The sequence below is a fragment of the Cervus elaphus genome, chromosome 25, assembly GCF_910594005.1.
Source record: "Cervus elaphus chromosome 25, mCerEla1.1, whole genome shotgun sequence".
Classification (NCBI taxonomy): domain Eukaryota; kingdom Metazoa; phylum Chordata; class Mammalia; order Artiodactyla; family Cervidae; genus Cervus; species Cervus elaphus.
In genome coordinates this window covers 42,197,741-42,221,824 of record NC_057839.1, presented here as the reverse complement: position 1 = coordinate 42,221,824, position 24,084 = coordinate 42,197,741, and the positions used below count along the sequence as shown (strand labels likewise).

Below are 24,084 nucleotides of genomic sequence, written 5' to 3'. Positions count from 1 at the left end.
TCATTCGTGAGAAGAGACCCAAGTTCTACTTCACCTGGGACGTGACTCATATTGTGACATACAGATTTAAGGGTGGAGGAGGAGGGAGTCTGCAGGGAGTGAGGGAGGGAGGAATTGACAGATCCTCCTCCAGGTTGCTAAATTCCAGAGTTGTTCTGGTGGCTAGTGGGAGTCTCATAGCAGGGGTAAATGAATCACATGGAAACACCAGTGAGTCTGGCCATTTATTGATGCCACACAACGGCAGGCTACAGTTATCATTCTGGTTTTAAATACTGTGGTACCCACTGAGGTACCCCTTAAGGAGTCTAGGCCTGGGAAAGCAGTACAGAGATGCAGAGAGGACAATGGATGAGGCCATGGACCACATGCAACCACTTTGGAGGGCAGTGACAGGCAGAATTGTGCTTTCCCAACCATATTTTTTAATGACATAACTTAAAATAATACTAACAATATTTGAACAAGCAATACAAAAAAAATAGCATCAAATATGTTGGTTAAGTTGTAGCACCAGATAGTTCATATCATGAGGCCTCTCTCTCGAAAGTAAATTGCTGTGCACTGATTTCATTGGCCTAGGGCTTCATCCTAAAGTCAGAAGTGCTATGACTTGTAATCTCTGGTGAAGCAATGTGTAGCTTTTACAGTTTCGGGGATTTTAACCAATTGATTGGGAAATTATGACCTGAAACAATATAAATCCTTCAAATCATGTTCCAAAAACGTGATGAAAGTTATCAACAATACTCAATATCTGAAAGCTTCACACTGGGATGGCTCCACCACGTAGAGATGGATCAGGAGATTTGGACAGAGATACACTCTTGTTTAAGAAGTCCCAACATTAAAATGAGTCACTCATACAAAGGGGTAGCTGCTTGTATCATAAATTGATTTCGTTTTTACAAAGGTATTCACTCTTTAGTCTCTTGAAATGTTTCCTCATGGTGGTTTGAATTATGTTTGGATGTTCAAGAACTAAATGAACCCATACCTTTTCAGAGAAGAGTTAAGTCTACCACTGGGAGAGGTGACATAAACCAGATTGGGCTTGAGAACCTTTATGTATTGAAGCACCAGGCCCTGTGGTGGCCTCTCTGGTTCATGGTAGACGCATATCCAGTGTCTTTTGCTACACTTCTCACTTGCTTGTTCAAGGTGGGAGGAAAGGAGGCCACGGAGGAAATAAAGCAACATCGCTACTTCACGTTGGCCCCTGTGAGCACCAAAAGAATGGTGAGATGTCATCTAGGTTCTTGTCTTTCATGTCTTCCTGTTAATCTGAGGTCCCTCTCTTATTGCTAGCATGGGGACCTTTCAAAACCCTGATGACCCAAAGTTGAGTGACTGTCAAGGGAACAACCATGTCAGATGACTCCAGTAGCAAGTACTATCTTGCGACCCAGAATGACAGATGCTACACAACTGTCTTACCTCACAGCCTCAATACAGGAAGTGAATGTTCATGATGTAGGATTAGGGGCCAATATTCTGCCTTTGAGAAACAAGAGAAAGGCCTAGAATAGGGCACCTGGCCAGACCCTCTCTACATTTCTACCATCTTTTCCTCATGGGTCATAAATAAAATTTTGCGTATTGGGAAATCTGGCCTAGTTTGCTGAGGTCACGGGAATCTGGGTTTGTTCCTGAGTTTTGTAAAACTAGTCATATCCAGGGCTCTGATGACATGCATGATCCTGGGATAGCAGTTGTTGTTGTTCAGTTGCTAAGTCTGTCCGACTCTTTGTGACCCCATGGACTGCAGCATGTCAGGCTTCCCTGTCCATCACCATCTCCTGGAGTTTGCTTAAACTCATGTCCACTGATTTGGTGATACCATCCAACCATCTCATTTTCTGTCATCTGTCATTCAGTCTTGTCCAACTCTGTCCAACTCTTGTCTGACTCCTTGCAACCCCAGCCAGGATCCTCTGTCCATGGAATTCTCCAGGCAAGAATACTGGAGTGAGTTGCCATTCCCTTCTCCAGGGGATCTTCCTAAATCAGGGATCGAACCCATTTCTCCTGCATTGCAGGCGACTCTTTACCATCTGTGCCACCGGAGAAGCCCTGGACAGCAGAGTACCAGGTTAAGTTAAATCCATCCAACTTACTAAATTGATCCCCTTGAAAGCCTATACTACACTTCAGGGACAGTTTTTGCAAACTGCCTCATTAGAAAAAAAATCAGGTTCTCTTCTACTCCTGTCACTGATGATTTAAGCATCTTCTCTCTAAAACTGATTTCACCAGAGACTGTCATCGGCCAGCAATGTTTAGATTTAAGGACAGAATATAAGAACCTAATCATACAGAAATAAATTCCCTGGTTTTGGTAAACATTTTTACTTTGCTACTGTGTCTGGTCCTATCTCAAATTCCATCCCAACACCAGTGTTTTATTTTCCACAGGCAATTATCAGAATAATACACAGTAATGGCTTGAAAAAAAAAAAAAGCACATAATATAAAAATTTTCAGCTTCTGATATCCAAGCAATAGAACTGGCATTGGCCAGCAACACCATCACACATTTAACAGAAGACGCATATGGATTTGCCCACTTGTACATCTATCTACATGTTTATATTCGTTCTGCCACCATCTGGATATTAGCACCATGTTTCAATAGCACCATTCTGCTGAACGGAGAGATAACTCAAGGGAAAGATGGGACACTGTGCTCCATGGTGAATGTTAATGGTACTTGTGTGTGAGTCTGAAGACAGGCGGTCCATGACATGAAGATGACTCTTCTGCCTTCCCCCCTGTCAAGAGCTGGTTCTGAAGGCTTCTTTCCCTGGGGGCTCTACTCCTCTCACCCTCCCCTGATTTTCCAGGTTCAGTTCATATAAACACCTCTTACAAACCAGAAAATTCACCTTCATCTTGAGACCATAACCTACTTTGACTCCTGCTGGGTGATGGGAACATCAAAGATTCAGCCTTCTTAACTTTTTTGGACTCCCTGACTCACCTGTTCCCTTCAAGGAAACAGATTCTCAAAAGTAACTACTGGGTGTGCTAGAGAGTAGGTCAGCTTTACCTCTTTTTTGAAAAGTTTTTTTCTTGAGACTATTAGTTTATACAAAGTTTTTCTATACTTGATACAATTTACCTAGGTCTTAGAGATATTTTCATCTAGAGCTCCATTTCCCAACCTGAGGGTAGGTGGGCGGGTTGTAGACGCAGACCTGGCTGTAGCTCTTGTGATGTGTAAAGCCCCAGCGGTGGAAAGATGTTCGCCCTGAATTGAAGACCCAGGCAGGGATGTGCCAGGGAACGGACAGTCACACAGGAAGACTCACATGCTCTTCTACGAAGCAATGGGTATGTGCCAGGGAAGTGGGAAGAACAGAAGCCCACATTCTCTTCCTGATACAAGAAACTGATTTCTGATCATTGGTTTTTTAAGAGTTTTCATAGAAATTATCCTAAGTCAGAAATGGCTTCTGTATAACCTAAATCCCTTAGGTTTACTAAAGCTACAGTTCCTGTCCATTTCCTCTTCTTCTAGTGTCCCTAGGAAGGCACGGGAGTCTAAACAGCTCAGATGTAGAGTCTACAGGGATTAGGGACAGACTGAGTCTGTAGCCAGGACTTTTTCTTCCTGCCTCAGTTAAATATTGGGTAGAGAAAGTGGTCCCCTGCCTGGATGAATTACAAGAATGTTCCTGAAAGTTCCCCCATGACATCTGAAACAGCAGCTGCCCCAAGTAGGGAGATTTAGAAAAAAAAAAAGAAAAAAGGGAGTGATTTCATCAAAGTAAATTAACAAGTGTATTTCTTCCCTGGATAAGTGAGGCTGTTTCCTAATACTCTTGAGGTAGTCTGGGGAAAATATGGTCTCTCTCTGTTTTTATCTTTAAGGGAGAAACAAAAGACATCATTTCACAGAGTTGTCCACCTGGGTACCTTTTCCAGGAGATGACCCCATGAGAAGCCCAGTTCTCCTGGACACCTCACCTGCCTATCAGGGAGCAGTGAGCACAACAGTGCCATGACTCCTGAGGGACACTGTGTGGCTAAAGGGACACAGTGTAATTTTTGTTATGAGTCAAAGTTGAACCTGAAACACACAGAGTAACACAGCGAGGAAGTGGTCCCTGGGCTAGAACATGTCCTGGTCAGCAGGCTGCTGCAGTCAATGGTGGGGGGTGGCTTCCTCCTGCACTCAGGGTGCTTTGGGGATCTTGAGTGGCTGTCGCTTCCTTGGCCTTTGGGTGTGGGCCACGTGCGTCTGGGAACACGAGAGGCAGCACTGAGCCCTCACGGTGGGCACGGAACATTTCTTCATGGTTTTCAGCGTCTGGCAGAAACTGGCTGATAAGTTGTCCTTGGTGCAAAGGAGATCTGTGGGAGGAGACAAAAGATGAGAAAAAAAAAGATGATCTTTTTGTTAAGTGAAAGAGCACAACTTCTATTAATGGAAGATTTTATATGTCCACTGGGAAAGGAGCCATAGCAATTCATAATAACGTTGACATCCACTGACGGTTACTCCTGTGTAGTAATGTGTTGATTATAATAGTTCCTAATTTAACTAATAACAATGTGTTTGAGCCTAGTTATAATAATTTAAAATTCACAGTCCAAAACCTTTGTACCAGCCTAATATCTTGACAGTCCTTTCCTCATACATGATTGGACTAGATTTCTCAGGAACCATCCTCGCCTATTCTGTGGGTGGTAGATACTCAGACTGCAGTGGCCTTTGTCTGGAAGAAATTCAATAAGGGCCAGATAACAGATTTTTCTTTTATAAAATGAAATTTGTTTTAAACTTTGCTTCTGCGCCTTTCAGAGCTCTACCTGATTTTCCTTCTCCATTACAGATTTGAAGAGTCCTACAGTAAAGCTTTTTACCCCAAACAGGCTGCTGTCCTTTGTAAATAGAATTGTCAGTAAAAGAAGAAATTGAGGTAATATTCCTCTTTATCCAAATCTGTGACACTGTTTCACCTCTCACTGCATTTTTCACCTTCAGGTCACAAAGGCCAAAAAATGCTTTTCACCTGCTCAGAACTCATCGTTCCTTGACTGTGCCTTTTTTTTCTTCTTCTTCATATAGAGATATCTTCTGTTAACTGTCAGAATTCCATGTGGTTTGCAAGTGTTAAGTGCACTTGAGAGTAGGTAACACAACCTTTTCATTGCTGCTGCTTTTCTTCTTCAGGCCTCTTCTTAAAACTATTATAAAAGTCAGTGTCCCCTAATCCCACAGGAAACTTCTGTACATGATCTGATATTTCAGAAAGAGTACGTATTTCTACCAAGTGTTCCTACTGTGGACTAGGAATCTGAGCTCTTCATCTCCCACGTTCCTGCAGGAGCAGCAGATGTTCTCCATGGGGCCTATCAGAATGCAATGCACATCACAGGCAATCCACCCAAAGGACTGCAATGACGGAAAAAAAAACTTTACTTGTTTATATAGCCGAATGAAGACAACACATTAAATTCATGTTCTCAAGATGCGTGCATGTGTGTGTGCTCACTTCAGCCATGTCTGACTCTTTGTGACCCTGTGGACTGTAGCCCGCCAGGCTCCTCTGTCCATGGGATTCTCCGGACAAGAATACTGGAGTGGGTTGCTCTTTAGAATGAGGCAGGGCTTCCTTCCTGGGCTTCTGGCTTTGGAACAGGGCCCAGCATAGATGCCTGGGCACCATAGGGTTGCTCTGATTTCTAAGTCTCTCCTGAGACCTGGGTGGATGGTGGATGGAGAAGGTACATCTGGGGTAACTCTTTGTCCCACAGTCTCCTTGCCATGAATTTGTGAGTGCTCTGGTGCTACTACAAGAGAAGACAGTGGAAGTCTGAAAGCTTAGCTTCCATTCCTCCTCTCCACAAAGCTTCTTTTGGCCATGTTGGACCACATGGATCCCTTCTGTCCCTATCTCCAAACCTGTATTATTATTGTAACATTTGCTCAAACGTGGCACTATGTTCTATCTTAAACTGTTCTGTAAATGGTGTGTGAGCCTTTTCTACTAAAGGCTGAAGTGTGACCTCTCTCTAGGGTGCCTACCATTCTATTGGGTTGGCCAAAAAGCTTGTTTGGGTTTTTCTAAAACATCTGATGGAAAAACCCGTGAACTTTTTTTGCCAACCGAACAGAAAAGTTTCTTAGAGTACCTCAAAGTCTTTAACTTGTTCTGGGTTGAATTGAGTCCTCCAAAGCTTAAGTGTTCCTTCAAAGTTGAAGTCTTAACCATTGGTACCTGTGAATGTGAGTTTATTTGGAAATATTTCTTTGCAGATGTAATTATGATGTAAATCAAGATGCAGGCACACTGGAGTACAGTGGGCTCTTAATCAACATGACTGTGTCCTTATCCAGAGAGAGAAGAGATAAACACATGTGGTAAAGAGAAAGTCATGTGATGACACAGACACACAGAGGAAGATTGCCATGTGATGATGGAGTCAGAGACTGGAGTTATGCAGCTACAAGCCAGGGAAAGCTGATGACCACCAGAAGCTAAGACAAAAGAGCATGATCCTACCAAGAATCTTGGTTTTTTAACTCCTTGCCTCCAGAACTGTGAGAATAAATTTCTGTTGTTTTAAGCTTCTGATAAGTTGCAAGAGCAACTAGGAAAGTAATGCACCTCCTCCCCCATAACAATGATGGATATAACAATTTATTAAGCACTAACCACATACTAGGCAATGTGCTTGATATATACTATTTCATTTGATCCTCACAGAAATTTACTTACAGGTACATCTATTTTTCTCCTTTTAAAACTGAAGTTCCAGAAAGGCTTACTAACTGGCCCAGCATCACACAGCTGGAAAGCAGATGGTGATGCTGGAATCCGAATGTTGCCTTAGTGCCTCTAGAGCTGTGCCTCCAAGAGAACGGATCTCTTGTGCTGGTGATGGGGGAGGAGGGGCCCACATGGACAGATCTTCCCTCACCAGAACATCTTCATTTGTTTAACCCAGGGCTCCCACTTGTCAGGTCCACACCTCCAGGAATAAAAGAGGCCCAACCAAGCCTGGTGTCCTTGCCTGATCTTGGGAACCACAGGATCACGAGCCCTGCTTTTCAATGGTCCTCAGAGCCCTGGGAACATGTAGGTCCCGAGTTTTCCTGTTTGAAAGTGGGGAACTGGAAGGAAGAGTAGAGGAAGGCAGTGACCTATATTGGGAGCCTGTGTTCCAGGCCTATGTTTAGCAGCTCATTTAGACAATGACTGTGAGCCCAACAACATGGCAGGGCTTAATTGCACCAGTTCTCCTTATTATTGTAAAACAATGAAGGCTGGCTGTGTTCATCAGCCAACTGGATCCCAGCCGAAGCACACACAATACTTATAATTAGGGGCAACTTAGAGAGGACGTCCCAATTTGCCTATGTCTGTTCAATAGAAGTCACACTTGGAAACTTAAAGGGACAGTTATAAGCTTGTTCCCTTGCTATAAGCTATGTCTAAGTTGAAGGGATAATATTTTGCCCACAAAAGGTAAAAAATAATTTCCATGTTGTTGGCAAATACAGATTGTGTAAGACTTTGGGTTCCTTGAGGCTAGGGAACTGTGGCATACTCATGTCTGTATCCTTAGTTTTTAGGTTTTTCCTGAAACGTATCTTGTGATCAGCAATATTTGCTGAACAAATGAATGAATTGAAATTCTGTTCATCTGGAAGAATATCTTTCAGTAGGAAGTCTGCTGAGAAGTAGCCAAGACAGAGCAGGAAGACCCTGAGCCCACCTCTTCCCACAGGCATACTAAAACTACAACTGTGTACAGAGTAACTACTGATAAGAAAGGCTAGCAGAAAAGATCTACAACTAAAGATATAAAGAAGAAACCGCAAGGAGACAGGTAGGCAGATGGAGATGTAGTACAAGTTAAGACCCGTAACTCTGGGCGGGTGGACCACAAATGAAAATAATAATAACAGAGGTTCTCCATGAGCAGGGGGCCTGACCCCCACATCAGGCATTCCAGGTCAGTAGTCCTGCATGGATAATATGAGTCCCCAGAACATCTGCCTTAAGGCTGATAGGGCTGAAATTTAGGAGAGCCAAAGGTGCTATTAGAAATAAAGACCCCGTTCTTAAAGGGCTTCCCTGCTGGCTCAGATGGTAAAAATTCACTTGTGAAGCAAGAGACCCAGGTTTGATCCCTGGGTCATGGAGATCCCCCAGAGAAGGGAATTGTTACTACTCCAGAATTCGTGCCTGGAGAATCCCATGGACAGAGGAGCCTGTGGCCTATGGGCAATGGAGTCACAAAGAGTTGGACATGACTGAGCAACTAACACTTTGATTTATAGGGCACACACAAAATTTCACATGCTCCAGGACCCAAGGCAGAAGCAGTAATCTGAAGGCAGTCTGTCTGTACCAGGATGCCCCAGGTCAGGCAACTACCAGGTGGAGACATGGCCCCAGTCACCAGCATCCCTGCTGGTTTAAGACCCTCTGAGCTGCCTTGACTTGGCCCTGCCCACTGGAGGGTCTAGGGCCCAGCCCTTTCACACCAATGTGCTAGGACTAGCTTCAGGACCCCCAGGGCCCAGTCCCCACCCACCAGCAGGTTGACACATCAACTCCAGGACCCCCAGAGCCCTGAGGCCAGAAGTCCCAGGACCAGGTTTCACCCACCAGGGTTCACCCTGTAGCTTGCCATGTCAGTAACCCCTGGCCCTTGCCCATTTGGCAGGCCAACATCTGCTCTGAGACACCTTGGACCCTTCATCCAGCAGCCCCAGGATATGGCTCTACCTACCAGTGGGTCGACACCAGCTCTAGGACCTTCAGGACCCTGTAACAAGAGACCCCCGAACCTGGCTCTACCAATCTGCAGGCTGACATCAACTCCAAGTCACAGGTCACACACCAGCAGGCCAACAGCAGCTTTGGGACACCATGGACCTCACAGCCAGTCATGTCGGGAACCAGCTCCACCTACGGGTAGGCTTGTAATCAGCCATCCCATGTCCTGGCCCCACCAAGGCAGAGGCTGGCAGCAATCTACAGGAAGCCAGCCACACCTACCAGACCACCCACAGTGGTCAGCCCATCACAACAGAAGGACCCATGCAGCCCACGTGGGGACACCTTTAGAGCACAAAGTTTATGTGATGAGAGTGGACTATGCTGCTGGAACACATGGATTTCTCCTACAAAAGGCTGCTTCTCCAAGGTCAGAAAACATAACCTATCAGATACACAAAAATAAAAACAGCAAATCAGGCAAAACGAGGCAATAGGGGAATATATGCCAAATGAAGGAATAAGATAAAATCCCAGAACTAACTGCACTGAAGACAGGCAACCTATCCAAAAAATAGTTTAAGGTAATGATTACAAAGATGCTCAAAGAACTTGAGAGAAGAATCAGTGAATAAAGTGAGAGGATTAACAAAGAAAGAATCAAACAGCTGAAGAATAGAAAAGCTGAAATAAAAAATACACTAAAAGTAATTAACAGTAGATGAGATGATAGGAACAGATCAGCGAGCTGGAAGACAGTAGTGGAAATACTGAAGTCGAACAGAAAAGCAAAAAAAAAAAAAAAGAGGACAGTTTAGAGACCTCTGTGATACAATATTAAGTGCACTAACATTCACACTATAGGGACCCCAGAAGGAAAATTAGGGAAATGGGCAGAGAACATATTTGATGATGTAATAACTAAAAACTGCCCTAACCTGAAAAAGCAACGAGACATCCAGGTCCAGGAATCACACAGTCCAAAATAGGATCAGCTCAAAGATGATCACATTGAGACACAATGTAATTAAAATGGCAAAAATTCAATGGAGAAAATTAAAAGCAGCAAGGGAAAACAACAAGTACAAGAGCACTCCCATAAGGCTATCAGCTGGCTCTTCAGCAGAAACTGTGCAGGCCAGAAGGGCATGATATATTTAAAGTGATGAAAGAGGAAATTCTTGGTTGTAATCAAGAATATTCTACCCAATGGAGAGATCGAAAGTTTTACAAAAGCTAAAAAAATTTAGCACCACTAAACTTCTCTGGTGACTCAGACAGTAAAGAACCCACCTGCAATGTGGGAGACCTGGGTTGAATCCCTGGGTTGAGGAGATCCCCTAGAGAAGGGCATGGCAACCCACTCCAGTATTCTTGCCTGGAGAATCCCATGGACAGAGGAGCCTGAAGGACTACAGTCCATGGGGTTACTCAGAGTAGGACACGACTGAGTGACTAAGCACACAAATTAGCTTTACAAGAAATGCTAAAGGGACTTCTGTAAGTGAAAAATAAAATGCCACAATTAGAAACATTAAAATTATAAAAGGAAAAATTAAATGGTAAATACAAATACGCAATAAAGGCAAATATACAAAAAAGCAATCATGTAGAAAGATTAAAAGGCAAAAACAGCAAGTTCGTCTATATCCACAGTAAGTAGCTAAGGAATAAACAAAACAAAAACACATAAAATATGATGTCAAAAACAAACATGAGAGAGAGGAGTAAAAATGCAGGGTTGTTAACAGATTATTGACCAGGGATTTCAGTAGACACTAATACCTGTGGCCAGTGAATTGGTATGTAAGTGAACATTGAAATGTCTCCAGTCAGTAACATTCAGGTGAAAAACAGATGTATTAATATGACTCTGGTCAATAACGTGTTAAATACATCCTATACATAGAAAATCCTAAAAAGATGCCAACAAAGACTACTAGAGCTCATCACTGAATTCAATGAAGTTGCAGGATACAAAATTAATATAAAGAAATCAGATGCATTTCTATACACTAACAGTGAACTATCAGGAAGAGAAATAGAAGAAACAATTCTATTTACAATGACATCAAAAAGAATAAAATATCAAGGAATAAATTAAAGGAGTTAAAAACTGTACTTGGAAAACTATCAGACGCTGATGAAAGAAACTGAAGATGACACAAACAACTGGAAAGATATCCTGCGTTCATGAATTGGAAGAATTAATTCTGTTAAAATGACGATACTACCCAAGGAAATCTATAGATTCAATGCACTCCCTATCAAATTACCAAATGCATTTTTTACAGAACTAGAAGAGATTAATTTTTAAATGTTTATGGAAACACAAAAGATTCACCAATAGCCAAAACAATCTTTAGAAAGAAGAACAAAGCTAGAGGTATTACATGTCCTGATTTCCAACTATATGACAAAGCTATAGTAATCAAAACAGTATGGTACAGACACAAAAACAGACACTGCTCGATGGAACAGAATAGAGGGCCCAGAAATGAACCCACTCTCATATGGGCGAATAACCTATGACAAAACAGTGAAGACTATACAATGGGGAACCGACAGCCTCTTGAACACATGATGCTGGGAAAACAAACAGCTACATGCAAAAAAGTCAAACTGGACTGTTATCTCACACCATGCACAAAAATAAATTCAAAATGGATTAAAGGCTTAAGCATAGGAAAAAAAACCTACAAAATTTTTTGAAGAAAACAGCAGTACATGCTTTGATGTCAGTCTCAGTCTTTTTTTTTTTTTTTTTTTAATCTGTCTATTTAGGCAAGGGAAACAAAAGCAAAAATAAATGGGGATATATCAAACTAAAAATCTTTTGCATAGTGAAGGAAAATATCAACAAAACATAAAGGTTCCTACTGAATACCCAAGATCCTGATACTGGGAAAGACTGAAGGCAGGAGGAGAAGGGGATGACAGAGGATGGGATGGTTGAGTGGCATCACCAACTCGTTGGACATGAGTCTGAGCAAGCTCCAAGAGTTGGTGATGGACAGGGAAGCCTGGCATACTGCAGGCCATGGGATTCCAAAGAGTCAGACACAACTGAGCAACTGAACTGAACTGAATAGGAGAAGATATTTGCAAACAGTGTGTGTGATAAGGGGTTACTATCCAAAATATACAAAGATCTCATACATCAACATCAAAAAGCATACAACCTGATTAAAAAATGGGCAGAGGATCTGAACAGAAATTTTTCCAAAGACATACAGCTGGCCAACAATCATGTGAAAGGATGCTCAGCATTACTAATCATCAGGGAAATGCAACTCAAAACCACAATGAGATATCACTTCACACTGGCCAGAATGTCTTGCATCAAGATCACAAATCACAAATGTTGGCCAGGATGTGGAGAAAAGGGAGCCCTTGTGCCCTGTTGGTGGGAATGCAAGTTGGTGCAGCTAATATGGAAAACAATATGGACACTCCTCAAAAAATTAAAAATAGAACTACCATACAACCCCAAAATTCCACTCCTAGGTATTTATCCAAAGAAAACAAAAACACTAATTAGAAAACACATATATACCCTTATGTTCATTGCAGCAACAATAGCCAACATATGGAAATAACATAAATGCCCATCAATAGAAAAATGGATAAGATGTATATATCATTCAGATATATACAATGAAATGATACTGAGCCATGAAAAAGAAATTAAATCCTGCCATTTGCCACAATATGGATGGACCTAGAGGGTATTAACATTAAATGAAATCAGACAGAGATTTTACTTATATGTGGAATCTCCAAAAATAAAAAACAAAAACAGACTAATAGATACAGAGAAAAACAGGTGGTTGCCAGAAGAGTGTAGGGTAAGGGGAGGAAAAGAAATAGGTGGAGGAGATTAAGAGGTACCGACTTCCAGTCACAAAATTAATGAGTCATGGGTATGGAATGTACAGTGTGGGGAATACAGTCAATAACTATGTAGTATATTTATACGGTGACATACCATACCTAGACTTATCATTATGATCAATTTGAACTGTACAGAAATATCAAATCACTATGTTGTATACCAGGAACTAACGGTGTTGTTTGTTATGCTTCAAAAACTAACTCATAGAGAAATAGGTCAGATTTGTGGTTACCAGAGGTGGTGTCTTATCACCAGATGGAAGGCAGGATGAGATGGCTGGATAGCATCACCATCTCAATACACACGAGTTTGAGCAAACTCTGGGAGACAGTGAAGGATGAGGAAGCCTGCAGTACTGCAGTTCATGGGGTCACAAACCGACGGACACAAGTTAGCAAGTGAACAACAGAGGTGGGTGGTGTGGCGGAGGGGGAATTGGATGAAGGCACTCAAAAGGTAGAAACTTCTGGTTATAATATAAGTACTAAGGATGTAATATATAACAGGACAAATATAATTAGTGATGCTGTACATTATATACAAAAGTGGTTAAGAGGAATCCTAAGCATTCTCATCACAAGAAAACAATTTTTTCTATTTCTTTAATTTTGTATCTATGAGATGATGTCCATTCATAAACTTTTCATGATTATCACTCCCTGTTGTATGTAATTAAATAATTATGCTGTACACCTTAAACTTATACAGTGCTATATGTCAATTATATCTCAAATAAAACTGGGACAAAAATTTTTTAAAGTCTACTGACTCAAATGTTTATTTGTATCAACTTAAGTACTGTCATTCCCTATTACTTTCATTATTTTTATTTACTTCTGTACCCCTCATTCCCCAAATTGAAAAACAACAACTCAAGAATGGTGTGCATAAAGGGTTAGCTTTTGATTTTTAATCATTATGAATGTAATGTCTAGAGTATAGATGATACTCAGTAAATATTTCTGAATGAACGTTTAAAAAATTTTTCTAAATCGAGATACTTGGATTCTATTGTCCCCACTATGAAAGTGGTCATTCTAATTTAGAGTTTAAGTCACTAACAATTTAGATAGCACCTAAAGGAAGTAAAAGGCAAACCTTACATGAATTCATACCTGATTTTACAAGATAGGCATGAGCTCAGTCACTCGGTCATGTCTGACTCTTCCTGACCCCACGCACTGTAGCCCACCAGGTTCCTCTGTCCATGGGATTTCCCAGGCAAGAGTACTGGAGTGGGTTGCCATTTTTGTCTCCCAGGGAACTTCTTGACCCAGGGACTGAACCCGCGTTTCCTGTGTGTCCTGCATTCACAGGTGGATTCTTTACCACTCGCCACCTGGGAAGTCCAAGATGAGCTTGGGGGCATGTTTACTGTGGTGGCTGGCGAGTTGAGATGAATCTGGACATTGGATGACTTGTTTCAAAGCATTTTAGAGGGCACGGGGGTTAGGGTAGCTTTTTTAAAATCAAAGAATTTCATGCAGCTGCTCTTTCCTGTTGTTTCTATATGAGTAAGAATGGCTCTGCCTTCAAAAGAAGCTTGTAATCACCTTTTGTTGTCCTGATAACTGTTGGTGAGTAGAATTCATTGTTATTTACATCCATTGCCAGCCAACTGTTAGTCATCATCTCTTCAGTGTGAGATTTCAATGTAAAAATTATCAGGTACACATTTAACCCAATTTTGATTGTTGAAAATTGTCTTTAACTCTCGTGTTGCTGGGCAGTGCAATGTAAATTTATTTAAAATAACCAATAGGGACTTCCCTGGCTGTTCAGTGGTTAAGATTCCATGCTCCCACTGCAGGGAGCATGGGTTCAGTCCCTGGTCAGGGAACTAAGATTCTGCACGCTGCATGGTGCAGCCACAAACAACAACAGACCCTAGGCATGGTCAACCAACAGTATGTTGCTGCCTCAATTATATAAAAACCAACATAACTTAGAAGGATTCTGTGCCCTCAGCGTTTAAAAACGTGGTACCACAGAATGTGATGAAATGAAAGGAAAAGAGTTCCAAATTGACCCTTTGGTCTAGAACAGGGTGCTTCTTATGAAAAGAGGCTCATCACTGCTAATTATTAGAGAAATGCAAAACAAAACTACAATGAGGTACCTATAGATTATCATACTAAGTGAAGTCAGTCAGAACGAGAAAGATAAATACCACATGCTATCACTTATACTGTATGTGGATTCTAAAATATGACCCCAATGAACCTGTCTGTGAAACAGAAACAGATTCAAAGGAATAGAGAACAGACTTGTGGTTACCACGCATGGGGGTGGGAGAGGAATGGACTGGGCTTTTGGGATTAGCAGATGCAAACTATTATATACATAGAATGGATAGACAACAAGGTCTTACTGTATAGCACAGGTAACTATATTCAATATCCTGTGATAAACCAAAATGGGAAAAGACATGAACAAGAATACATATAATGGAATCACTTTGTTGTACAGGAGAAATTAACACAACATTGTAAATCAACCGTACTTCAATAAAATTAAAAAATAGAACAGGGTGCTTCTCAAACTTTAAGGCACATCCAAATCACCTGGGATTCTTGTTTAAATGCAGATTCTGATTCAGTAGGTCTGGGGTGAGGCCTGAGATCGTGCATTTCTGACAAGCTCCCAGGTGACGCCAAGGCAGCTAGTCCAGGGGCCACACTTTGAGTAGCCAAGAGTCTGGAAGGCTAAAACTTAATAAAACCTCTGAAAACAAGCCCCGGGTAGCTCTGTTTGGAGTTTCGAGTAAGACCAGTGATAGCCACTGTCAAATGCACGCTGGTCAGAGAGAAGCTGCATGTGATCATTAGATCTGAAGCATTTTCTCAGTGCACTTTGTTCAGGATTTCCAACCCATACCTCTCTCCTGACTTTTGCACCTGTGTAAAAACCAATCACAGGCCACTCCTACCTAAAGGATTCACAGACTCCTCTGAAAACATATCCCACACAGAACACAATACCTTTCCTGGTTCCCAAATCCACCCTGGGCCTCCTCTTTCACGGAATGGTAGCCTCATCCACTCAGCTACCCCAGTTGGACCTCTGGGCTGTGTTCTCCACCTCTTTTCCCACACAAAGTCCTGTCAGTCTCTCTTTTAAGCAGCCCTTGAATCCACTCACTTCTGTCTGCACTTCTTATGCCTCAGTTCTCGCCCCACACATCTCCTGATTAAAGCACAGTTGCGTCTCTGACCTGGTCCCCTTCTCCACCTTCCACAGTGCAGAATGCATGACTCTCTTACCTTCACTCCTCTGGAATACGTCAAGGGCTCCCATCTGCCCTAGGCATAAAGCAGCTCATCAGCGTGCTTCACGAGGCTCTTTATCCTCTAGTTCCAGCTTACCTCTCTAGTCCTACTGCCTCCTAACTCCCCTTGAACTGTGTACTGTATTTAGACTTACATGCCATGACATCATCATCTGCCTGCTTACTGCATACCCTGAAAGCTGCTCTTGGAAACTGCAGCCTGACCTTTCTACTCACCCTTCGCTTCCCTCCACCCCCACCTGCAGTTTATGTCTGATGACCTTCCCAAGTACTCTCTTAACATCGGAACTTGATCAGTATCTCACTGGTTGGTGATCTTCCTCATTTGATATTATGTTTGGCACACAGCAAGTGTCCAACAAATACCTGTTAAATAAATACATGATCTGCAGATAAACAATCTTTAGGGAAACTCTTCTCAATATATTTACTCTGACCACAGTCTCTGCTGAATGCCAGCCCTCAGTGCTTGGAAGGAGGCAAGGAACAAATCTGTAAACCACAGGTTTGACTACATCTCATGCTTAAAAATATTTGAAAAAAGGCTACTACTGGTAGAGAGCCTTAAATAGCTTCAAGTCTACTTTTCCTGGGAGCTGTTGGTCAATGGTACAAGAGTGTGGGTGTGTCAACTCTCAGCCCATTGGCCTCAAGAGCAGACAGCTCTAAGACTTAACTTCCCCTGGAGCATCCCCGTGGGACCAGGCTGAAGCCAGGACTGTGTCTGAAATGGCAGGCTGGCTGTGCTTTCTCCCTCTTCTGTCTTTTTTCCCTCTCCCTCAGCATCTTCTGTGGGAGCACTTCCTTAATGAATCCCCGGCACACAACTGTGCACCTTGGAGTCTGTTTCTGCAGAACCTAAGACAGCAGTGCTAGGTGATAGAAAGGGCCATTTAGCACTTGACTGGGTTCCTAAGAAAGGCTAGCTAGAACATATCTCAGAAACCTTTGAAAAAACAGAAGCGATTCTCATCGGTGTGGGAAGTCAGTGTGAATGTGCTCTAAAACAGGAAAAAGGATGAGATGGTCCGTCAAGGAACTAGTGTCAAACTTCACCAAATCAGACAAATGGCTCCCAGGGAAGCCGGCTCAGTAACAGGGACTAAAATGGCCCACAGACCGAGTCATGCAGGACAATTTACTTATGAAAAGCTCTATGCCCCCCTGAGCAAAGCCATTCACCTACCAGCGTTCTTCCGGCAGGCCTGCGGGTTGCACTTCTGGAATTCTGGGGGTCTGGGTTCGTGATCACACAGGCATCGGTCCTGGCCTTCGGTTTTATTGTTCTCTGAGGCCATGCAATGGACAGTCCTCTTCTGAAAGCCACCTCCACAGGACACAGTGCACTGGAAGACAGGGGCACGTGGAGAGAGTCAGAATTCTCCCCCAAGATTTCCGGGGGCACTCCGGCAGAGGTGCTTTAACCCCACGGTGATCAAGTAGGTCATGCTGCTAAGTCGCTTCAGTCATGCCCAACTCTGTGACTCCATGGACTGTAGCCTGCTAGGCTCCTCTGTCCATGGGATTCTCTAGGCAAGAATACAGGAGTGGGTTGCCACGCCCTCCTCCAGGGGAACCCAGGGATTGAACTCACATCTCTTAAGTTTCCTGCACTGGGAGGCGGGTACTTTACCACTAGTGCCACCCAGAAGGATGGTCAAGTAGGGGAAGCCTCAATTATCACAAGTCTTTTTGAAGGAGCCATAGAATAAAAGCAGGAATGATTTGGAGATGTGAATTTAGGAAGAGTTTAGGTTATAGACTGGCAATTGAATTTGGCTTACTTTACTATTGGGTTCTCTGAAGAACGTGGACAGAGGGTGAACTGCAAGCAACATAGAAAAAATTTCATATCTGGGTCCTGGTGCCTCAGTAATCTAGTTTCTCTAAACTGGTTTTGATCTGGGGCTGGGAATCAGGTGTGAGGAGAGGCCACAGAGCTACAAGGAAGGCTAAGAGAGCATAAAAAGGGAAGAGGGAGAAGAAGAGCAAGGTGGAATGGAGGGAGGATTTGGAATGGACTTGGATGCATGTGTGGCCTCAAGCCACCTAACAGACAAGATTCATGTAATGTCCTGATGTACATGGCCGCCTGGAAGCAGAAGGAGACTCTCTGGGCTGTGAAAACCATCCTGAGGATGTAATAAAATGTGTCTGAATATATTATATATACATATATATATAGACACTCTTTTAAAAAAATTATTATTATTGTGGTAAAATATATACTGAAGAATTGATGATTTCAAATTGTGGTGTTACAGAAAACTTTTGAGAGTCCCTTGGACTGCAAGGAGATCAAACCAGGCAATCCTAAAGGAAATCAATCCTAAGTGTTCATTGGAAGGACTAATGCTGAAGCTGAAGCTCTAATATTTTGGCCACCAGATGCAGAGAGCCAACTCACTGGAAAAGACCCTGATGCTGGGAAGGATTGAAGGCAGGAGGAGAAGGGGACGTCAGAGGATGAGACAGTTGGATAGCATCACCAACTGAGTAAACATGAATTTGAGCAAACTCTGGGAGATAATGAAGGACAGGGAAGCCTGGCGTGCTGCAGGAGTTGGCTATGGAGTCGCAAAGAATTGGATATGACAGCGACTGAACAATAACAATAAAAATATGTAAAACGTAACATTTATTTTAACCATTTTCCACTATACAGTTTCACTTAAATACATTCACATTGTTCTATGATCTTTACCACCAAACATCTCTAGGACTTTTCCATTTTCCCAAATAGAAACTCTCTAGCCCTCAACCCACCCTTGTCCCACCCCTGGCAACTATCATTCTAAATTTTTTCTCAATGAACTTGACTACTTGAGATACCTCATATGAGTGGAACCATACAGTATTTGTCATTTTGTCGCTTGCTTATTTCAGTTAACATCTTCAAGTTTCCTCCATGTTATAGCAAGTGTCAGAATTTCCTAAGATGCAACAACATCCCATTGTCTGTAGAGAACACATTTTTTTTTTTTGAGAACACATTTTCTTTATCCGTTGATGGACACTTGGGTAGCTTCCACCTTTCAGCTATTGTGAATCACATATACTCTTATGATTCACATTCTATTTCATATTTTACTACTTTTAGCCTCATCTTTCTTATATAATTAAAATCTCCCTAAGGGAAGAAACCAGTTCTCCTTTCTTTATCCTGCATGGCAAGTAGGTAAGTGCTAAACATAGCCTGACCATTCAGTAAATACTCATTGATTGACTGACAGAAAAAGACTACTGCATGCCAAATACTGGAAAAATCTACAGGCCCTAAATATTCCATCTGCCATTTCAATTACTGTTGGTCAATAAGACTGTGATTGTTGTTCAGTCTCTAAGTCATGTTCGACTTTCTGTGACCCCATGGACTGCAGCACACCAGGCCTCCCTGTCCCTCACCATCTCCCGCAGTTTGCCCAAGTTTCATGTCCAATGCATTGGTGATGCCATCCAGTCATCTCATTCTCTGATGCCCTCCTCTCCTGCCCTCAATCTTTCCCAGCACCAGGGACTTTTGCAATGAGTCAATTGTTTGCATCTGGCTTAGACAGTCAACAAGATTACTAGATTTTAAAATACTACCCACACTGGGGCACTACTGAAACTCAGAATACTGCTACCAAACCCTGTTTCCCACAAAACTCCAAATGTGATAAGAGGAGAAACATCAATTTTTTCTTAACACCCACAGCTTTATTTTAATCTGTTCTTCATAAAGCCTACAGCAAGGTGATAAGCATGGAACTTCATGTTGTTTTATAAAGTCAGAGATTCCTCTGATTAAACCTAAAGGTAATTTTATTCAGTGAATAAAATTGATATGAATCAAATTCTCTGTGGGGAAAAAGATAAGAAAATAACTTTGTAACTGATCCTGAATAGACAAAGTGCAACACAGGACAGAGGGAAGAACAAGGGAAATTAATAAAGGGTGTTGGATGTCCTGGACCAGAATTCAGGAAACTTGGGATTTCTCACTCTTACACATAGTCCTGGATATCATTCAACCGCTCTCTTTCTTCCACTGTAAAATAAGATTGTTAGATAAAGAACATATGACTTCCATTCCTGCTTTCTACTTCTAAGGATCTGATGGAACTAGGCTGGGCTGGTGGTCCTGGGTGCTGAAGTCACACAGGCCCCCTGGGCAGGACAAATGTAGATCAATGGAATACAGCAGAAAGCCCAGAAATAAACCCATGTACCTATGGTCCATTAATTTTTGACAAAGGAGGCAATAATACACAGTGGAGAAAAGTCTCTCCAATAACTGGTGCTGGGAAAATTTGATAATTTACCAGTTTTCCAATGTAAAAGAGTGAAATTAGAATATTCTCTAATACCATATACAAAAAATAAACTCAAAATGGATTAAAGACCTCAATGTAAGACTGGATACCATCAAACTCTTAGAGGAAAACAGAGGCAGAACACTCTGACATAAATCACAGCAATATCTTTTTTGATCCACCTCCTAGAGGAATGAAAATTAAAACAAAAATAAACAAGCAGAACCTAATTAAATTTAAAAACTTTTGCAGAGCAAAGGAAACCGTAAACAAAATGAAAAGACAATTCACAGAATGGGAGAAAGTATTTGCAAATGAAAGGACTGACCAGGGATTAATATTCAAAATCTACAAACAACTCAGGCAGCTCAATATTAAAAAAAAATAAAAAGAAAAAAAAGCCCACAACCCAATAAAAAAACACTGGGCAGAATAGCTAAATAGACATTTCTCCAAAGAAGATATACAGGAAATCAAAAATCACTTGAAAAGATAGTCAACACTGAGACTTCCTTGGTGGCCCAGTCCTTAAGACTCTGAGCTTTCAATATAAGGGGGCACATGTTCAACCCCTATTTGGGGAACTAAGACCTCACATGCCACAGAGACAAAAAAAAAAGGTACTCAACAGTGCTAATTATCATTGTTGTTTTAACGGCTAAGTCATGTCCGACTCTTTTGCAACCCCATGGACTGTAGCTCGCCAGGCTCCTCTGTCCTTGCGATTTCTCAGGTAAGAATACTGGAGTAGCTTGCCATTTCCTTCACCAGGGGATCTTCCTGTTCCAGAGATTGAACCTGCATCTCCTGTATTGGCAGGCAGATTCTTGACCACTGAGGTCTAGGGAAGCCCTCACTAATTATTAGAGAAACGCAAATCCAAACTATAATAAGGTATCACCTCACATTGGTCAGAATGACCGTAATAAAAAATTCTACAAACAATAAATGCTGGAGAGGGTGTGGGTAAAAGGGAACCTTCCTGTACCATTGGTGGGAATGTAAATTGGTACAACCACTATGGTGAATAGTACAGAGGCTCCTTAAAAACTAAGGTTGCCGTATGATCCAGCAATACCACTCCCGGGTATGTGTCTGGAGTAAAGAATAATTCAAAAAGACACATGCATATAGGGTTATCATCACCATCTTTGAAACAGATCACCAGCCCAGGTTGGATGCATGAGACAAGTGCTCAGGGCTGGTGCACTGGGAAGACCCAGAGGGATGGGATGGGGAGGGAGGCAGGAGTGGGCATCGGGATGGAGAACACATGTAAATCCATGGCTGATTCATGTCAATGTATAGCAAAAACCACTACAATATTGTAAAGTAATTAGCCTCCAACTAATAAAAATAAATGGGAAAAAAAAGACACATGCACCCCAATGTTCACTGCAGTAGTCGTTACACTAGCCAAGACACTGAAGAAACCTAAATGCCCATCAACAGATAAATGGATGAGGTGGGTGTGGTACATATTCAAGAACATTGCATGCATGTTCACTCAGTTGTGTCTGACTCTTTGTGACCCAATGGACTCTAGCCTGCCAGGCTCCTCTGTCCATGGGATTTCCCAGGCAAGAATACTGGAGTGGGGTGCCACTGCCTTCTCCAAAGGATCTTCCTGACCCAAGGATCAAACTTTGGTCTCCTTCATTGGCAAGTAGATTCTTTACCACTGGGCCACCTGGGAAGCTCCCAGTGGGATTTTATGCCCATGAATGGGCCCAAATTCATAGCATTTTAATGACCATTCATATTATATCAAATTTCCTTTCCTGATGGTCACATTTAATTTGATTAGTGATGCTTATAATTGTGACACAGGACACCAGGGTATTTATGAAGAGCTTAATTCTAAGACACATCTTTATTTGTTGAGTGCAATATTTTCAGGTTGTGAAATCAAAGATGGATGAGGAAAAACTGGGTTTTAGAAATAACTGAACCTCTAATAAATAGGAAATAAATTTCCAAGACAGATATTTTAAGATGCCTGAATGTAAATTAAATTTTCTTATTATGAAAAATAATACAAGTGTATGACATTGTTTTCTGATGTTCACAAGACCCATGGGAGAGAGAGGAAGATGGGTACTGCCCCTGGCATAGAGCTTAGTAGCATGCATAACCAGAAGCTTGCATGGACTCCAGAATCTCCTTTGGCAATTCATCACAACTCAACATTAGATTTCAAGGAATATAGGGCATTTATAGAAATTACTATGGGTCCTATCTGTTTAAGGGAATGGTTGATGTCACTCTTCATTGTCTACTGGGCATTTTTAAGGTATGAAAATAATAAAATATGTACTTTTAATTTGTTGCAGGCTAACTGATTAATGTACCATATTCTTTTGGCAGTAATGAGTTATCTTATTCTTTATGGGTTGAGTGGGGTGGTATCCAGAGACTGATGCAACCTTAAGTTGGATGCACCAATAGGAGTCTTTTTTTTAAGAGTACATGCCAGCATTCATATTGATCATGGCTATGCAGGTATAACTAGACAAGTACAACAATGAAAATTACTAAGACCATATCAACCTAAGACTATCTGGGGATATGATATTTGGCAAAATACTGCATTAGCCTGTATTATAATTATAACCATCAAAAGATACTTTCATTAGAACAAGTTACTTTAAAAAATATTAATAGTTGAAGGGTTAGTGTATTAGACCCTCTAGCTCTCCTTGTCTCCCACTGTTGGCCTTTGATGGGCCCCAACTGATGAGGCAACCCACTTCATGGAAGCACAAGCCTTGGGCTTGTTGTGTGCCTCTTACCCTGACTCTGAATTTTGTTATTGCCAGTGAGATGTGAGACCCAGTGGGACCTGCCCACACCTGAATGACCCAGGACAATGGGAGATGCTATCCATCAAAGGGGAGACTTTTACACAATGTGGGGAGATAGGAGCCAGTAGATAATCTCTCTTCTTGTCTCTGGACAGACTAAGCCACAGCAGTTCAAACAGCTTTATAAAGACCTTCTTTCAAGAGCAAGCCATAAGCTGCTCTTAGACACCAGCAGTCTAGGTTAGGAAAAAACAGTCACCCTGGGAATGGACCACCTTGCCCTTGATTCCCCTTCTTCCCTGCCTCCTTCCTCTTTTCTATCATTCCTGCTTCCCTAACATTATATTTTCTTATATAAAGTATTAGATTTTTGATTCAAGGCTTTATTTTCTAGAGAACCTAGAATAAAACAAGTCAGAGTGATGGAAGAATCATTCTATGGGAGAGTTATTTTATTTTCAGTGTCATTGGTAGTCATATTTCTACAATAAATAAACTTCGTAAGAATTGTAAAAGTTTCCTCCATTTACAATTTAATGATTTTATTTGTCTATCCATCAAACATGCTGGCCTTTTGGCAAACTGATAATCTGTGGGTTGACAAGTGACCAGAACTTCACTATATCATGATAAGCCTCAAGCTTCAGGGCACATGCAACTCCTATATGCTCTAGAAAAAGTCAGAGGATCCAAGATGGTTAGGACCCCAAGTCACTTTTCCTTAGGCTCTCTTCCTCTGAGCTAGTTTTTAGTATTTTATCTCTTCTCTTTTGAAAGTATTTGATCTTCTTCTCTTCTGAACTCAAGATAGTTAACATTGAGCACCATGTCAGTCATGGGTCACCTTTCAGCATTGTTTTTGTTGTTGCTCAGTAGTGTCTGACTCTTTGCGAACCCATGAACTACAGCATGCCAGGCTTCCCTGTCCTTCACTATCTCCCAGAGTTTGCTCAAACTTATGTCCACTGAGTCAATGATGCCATCCAACCATCTCATCTTCTGTCCCCACCTTCTCCTCCTGCCCTTAATCTTTCCAAGCATCAGGGTCTTTTCCAATGAGTCA

The 24,084-nt window shown here is 41.9% G+C and overlaps 1 protein-coding gene across 3 annotated transcripts in view; it reads right to left on the bottom strand.

Moving 5' to 3' along the window:
* Window positions 1–2,782: 2,782 nt before the first annotated feature.
* Window positions 2,783–24,084, bottom strand: part of ADAMTS12 (ADAM metallopeptidase with thrombospondin type 1 motif 12) — a 378,754-nt gene continuing 357,452 nt past the window's right edge. For all 3 annotated transcript variants that reach the window (XM_043887193.1, XM_043887192.1, XM_043887194.1), the window contains 2 exons: window positions 17,109–17,268; window positions 2,783–4,356 (listed from right to left, as the gene is read on the bottom strand). In XM_043887193.1, coding sequence (XP_043743128.1) covers window positions 4,178–4,356; window positions 17,109–17,268 — 339 coding nt within the window. In that variant the 3' untranslated portion in view covers window positions 2,783–4,177. The remainder of the gene's footprint in view (window positions 4,357–17,108; window positions 17,269–24,084) is intronic.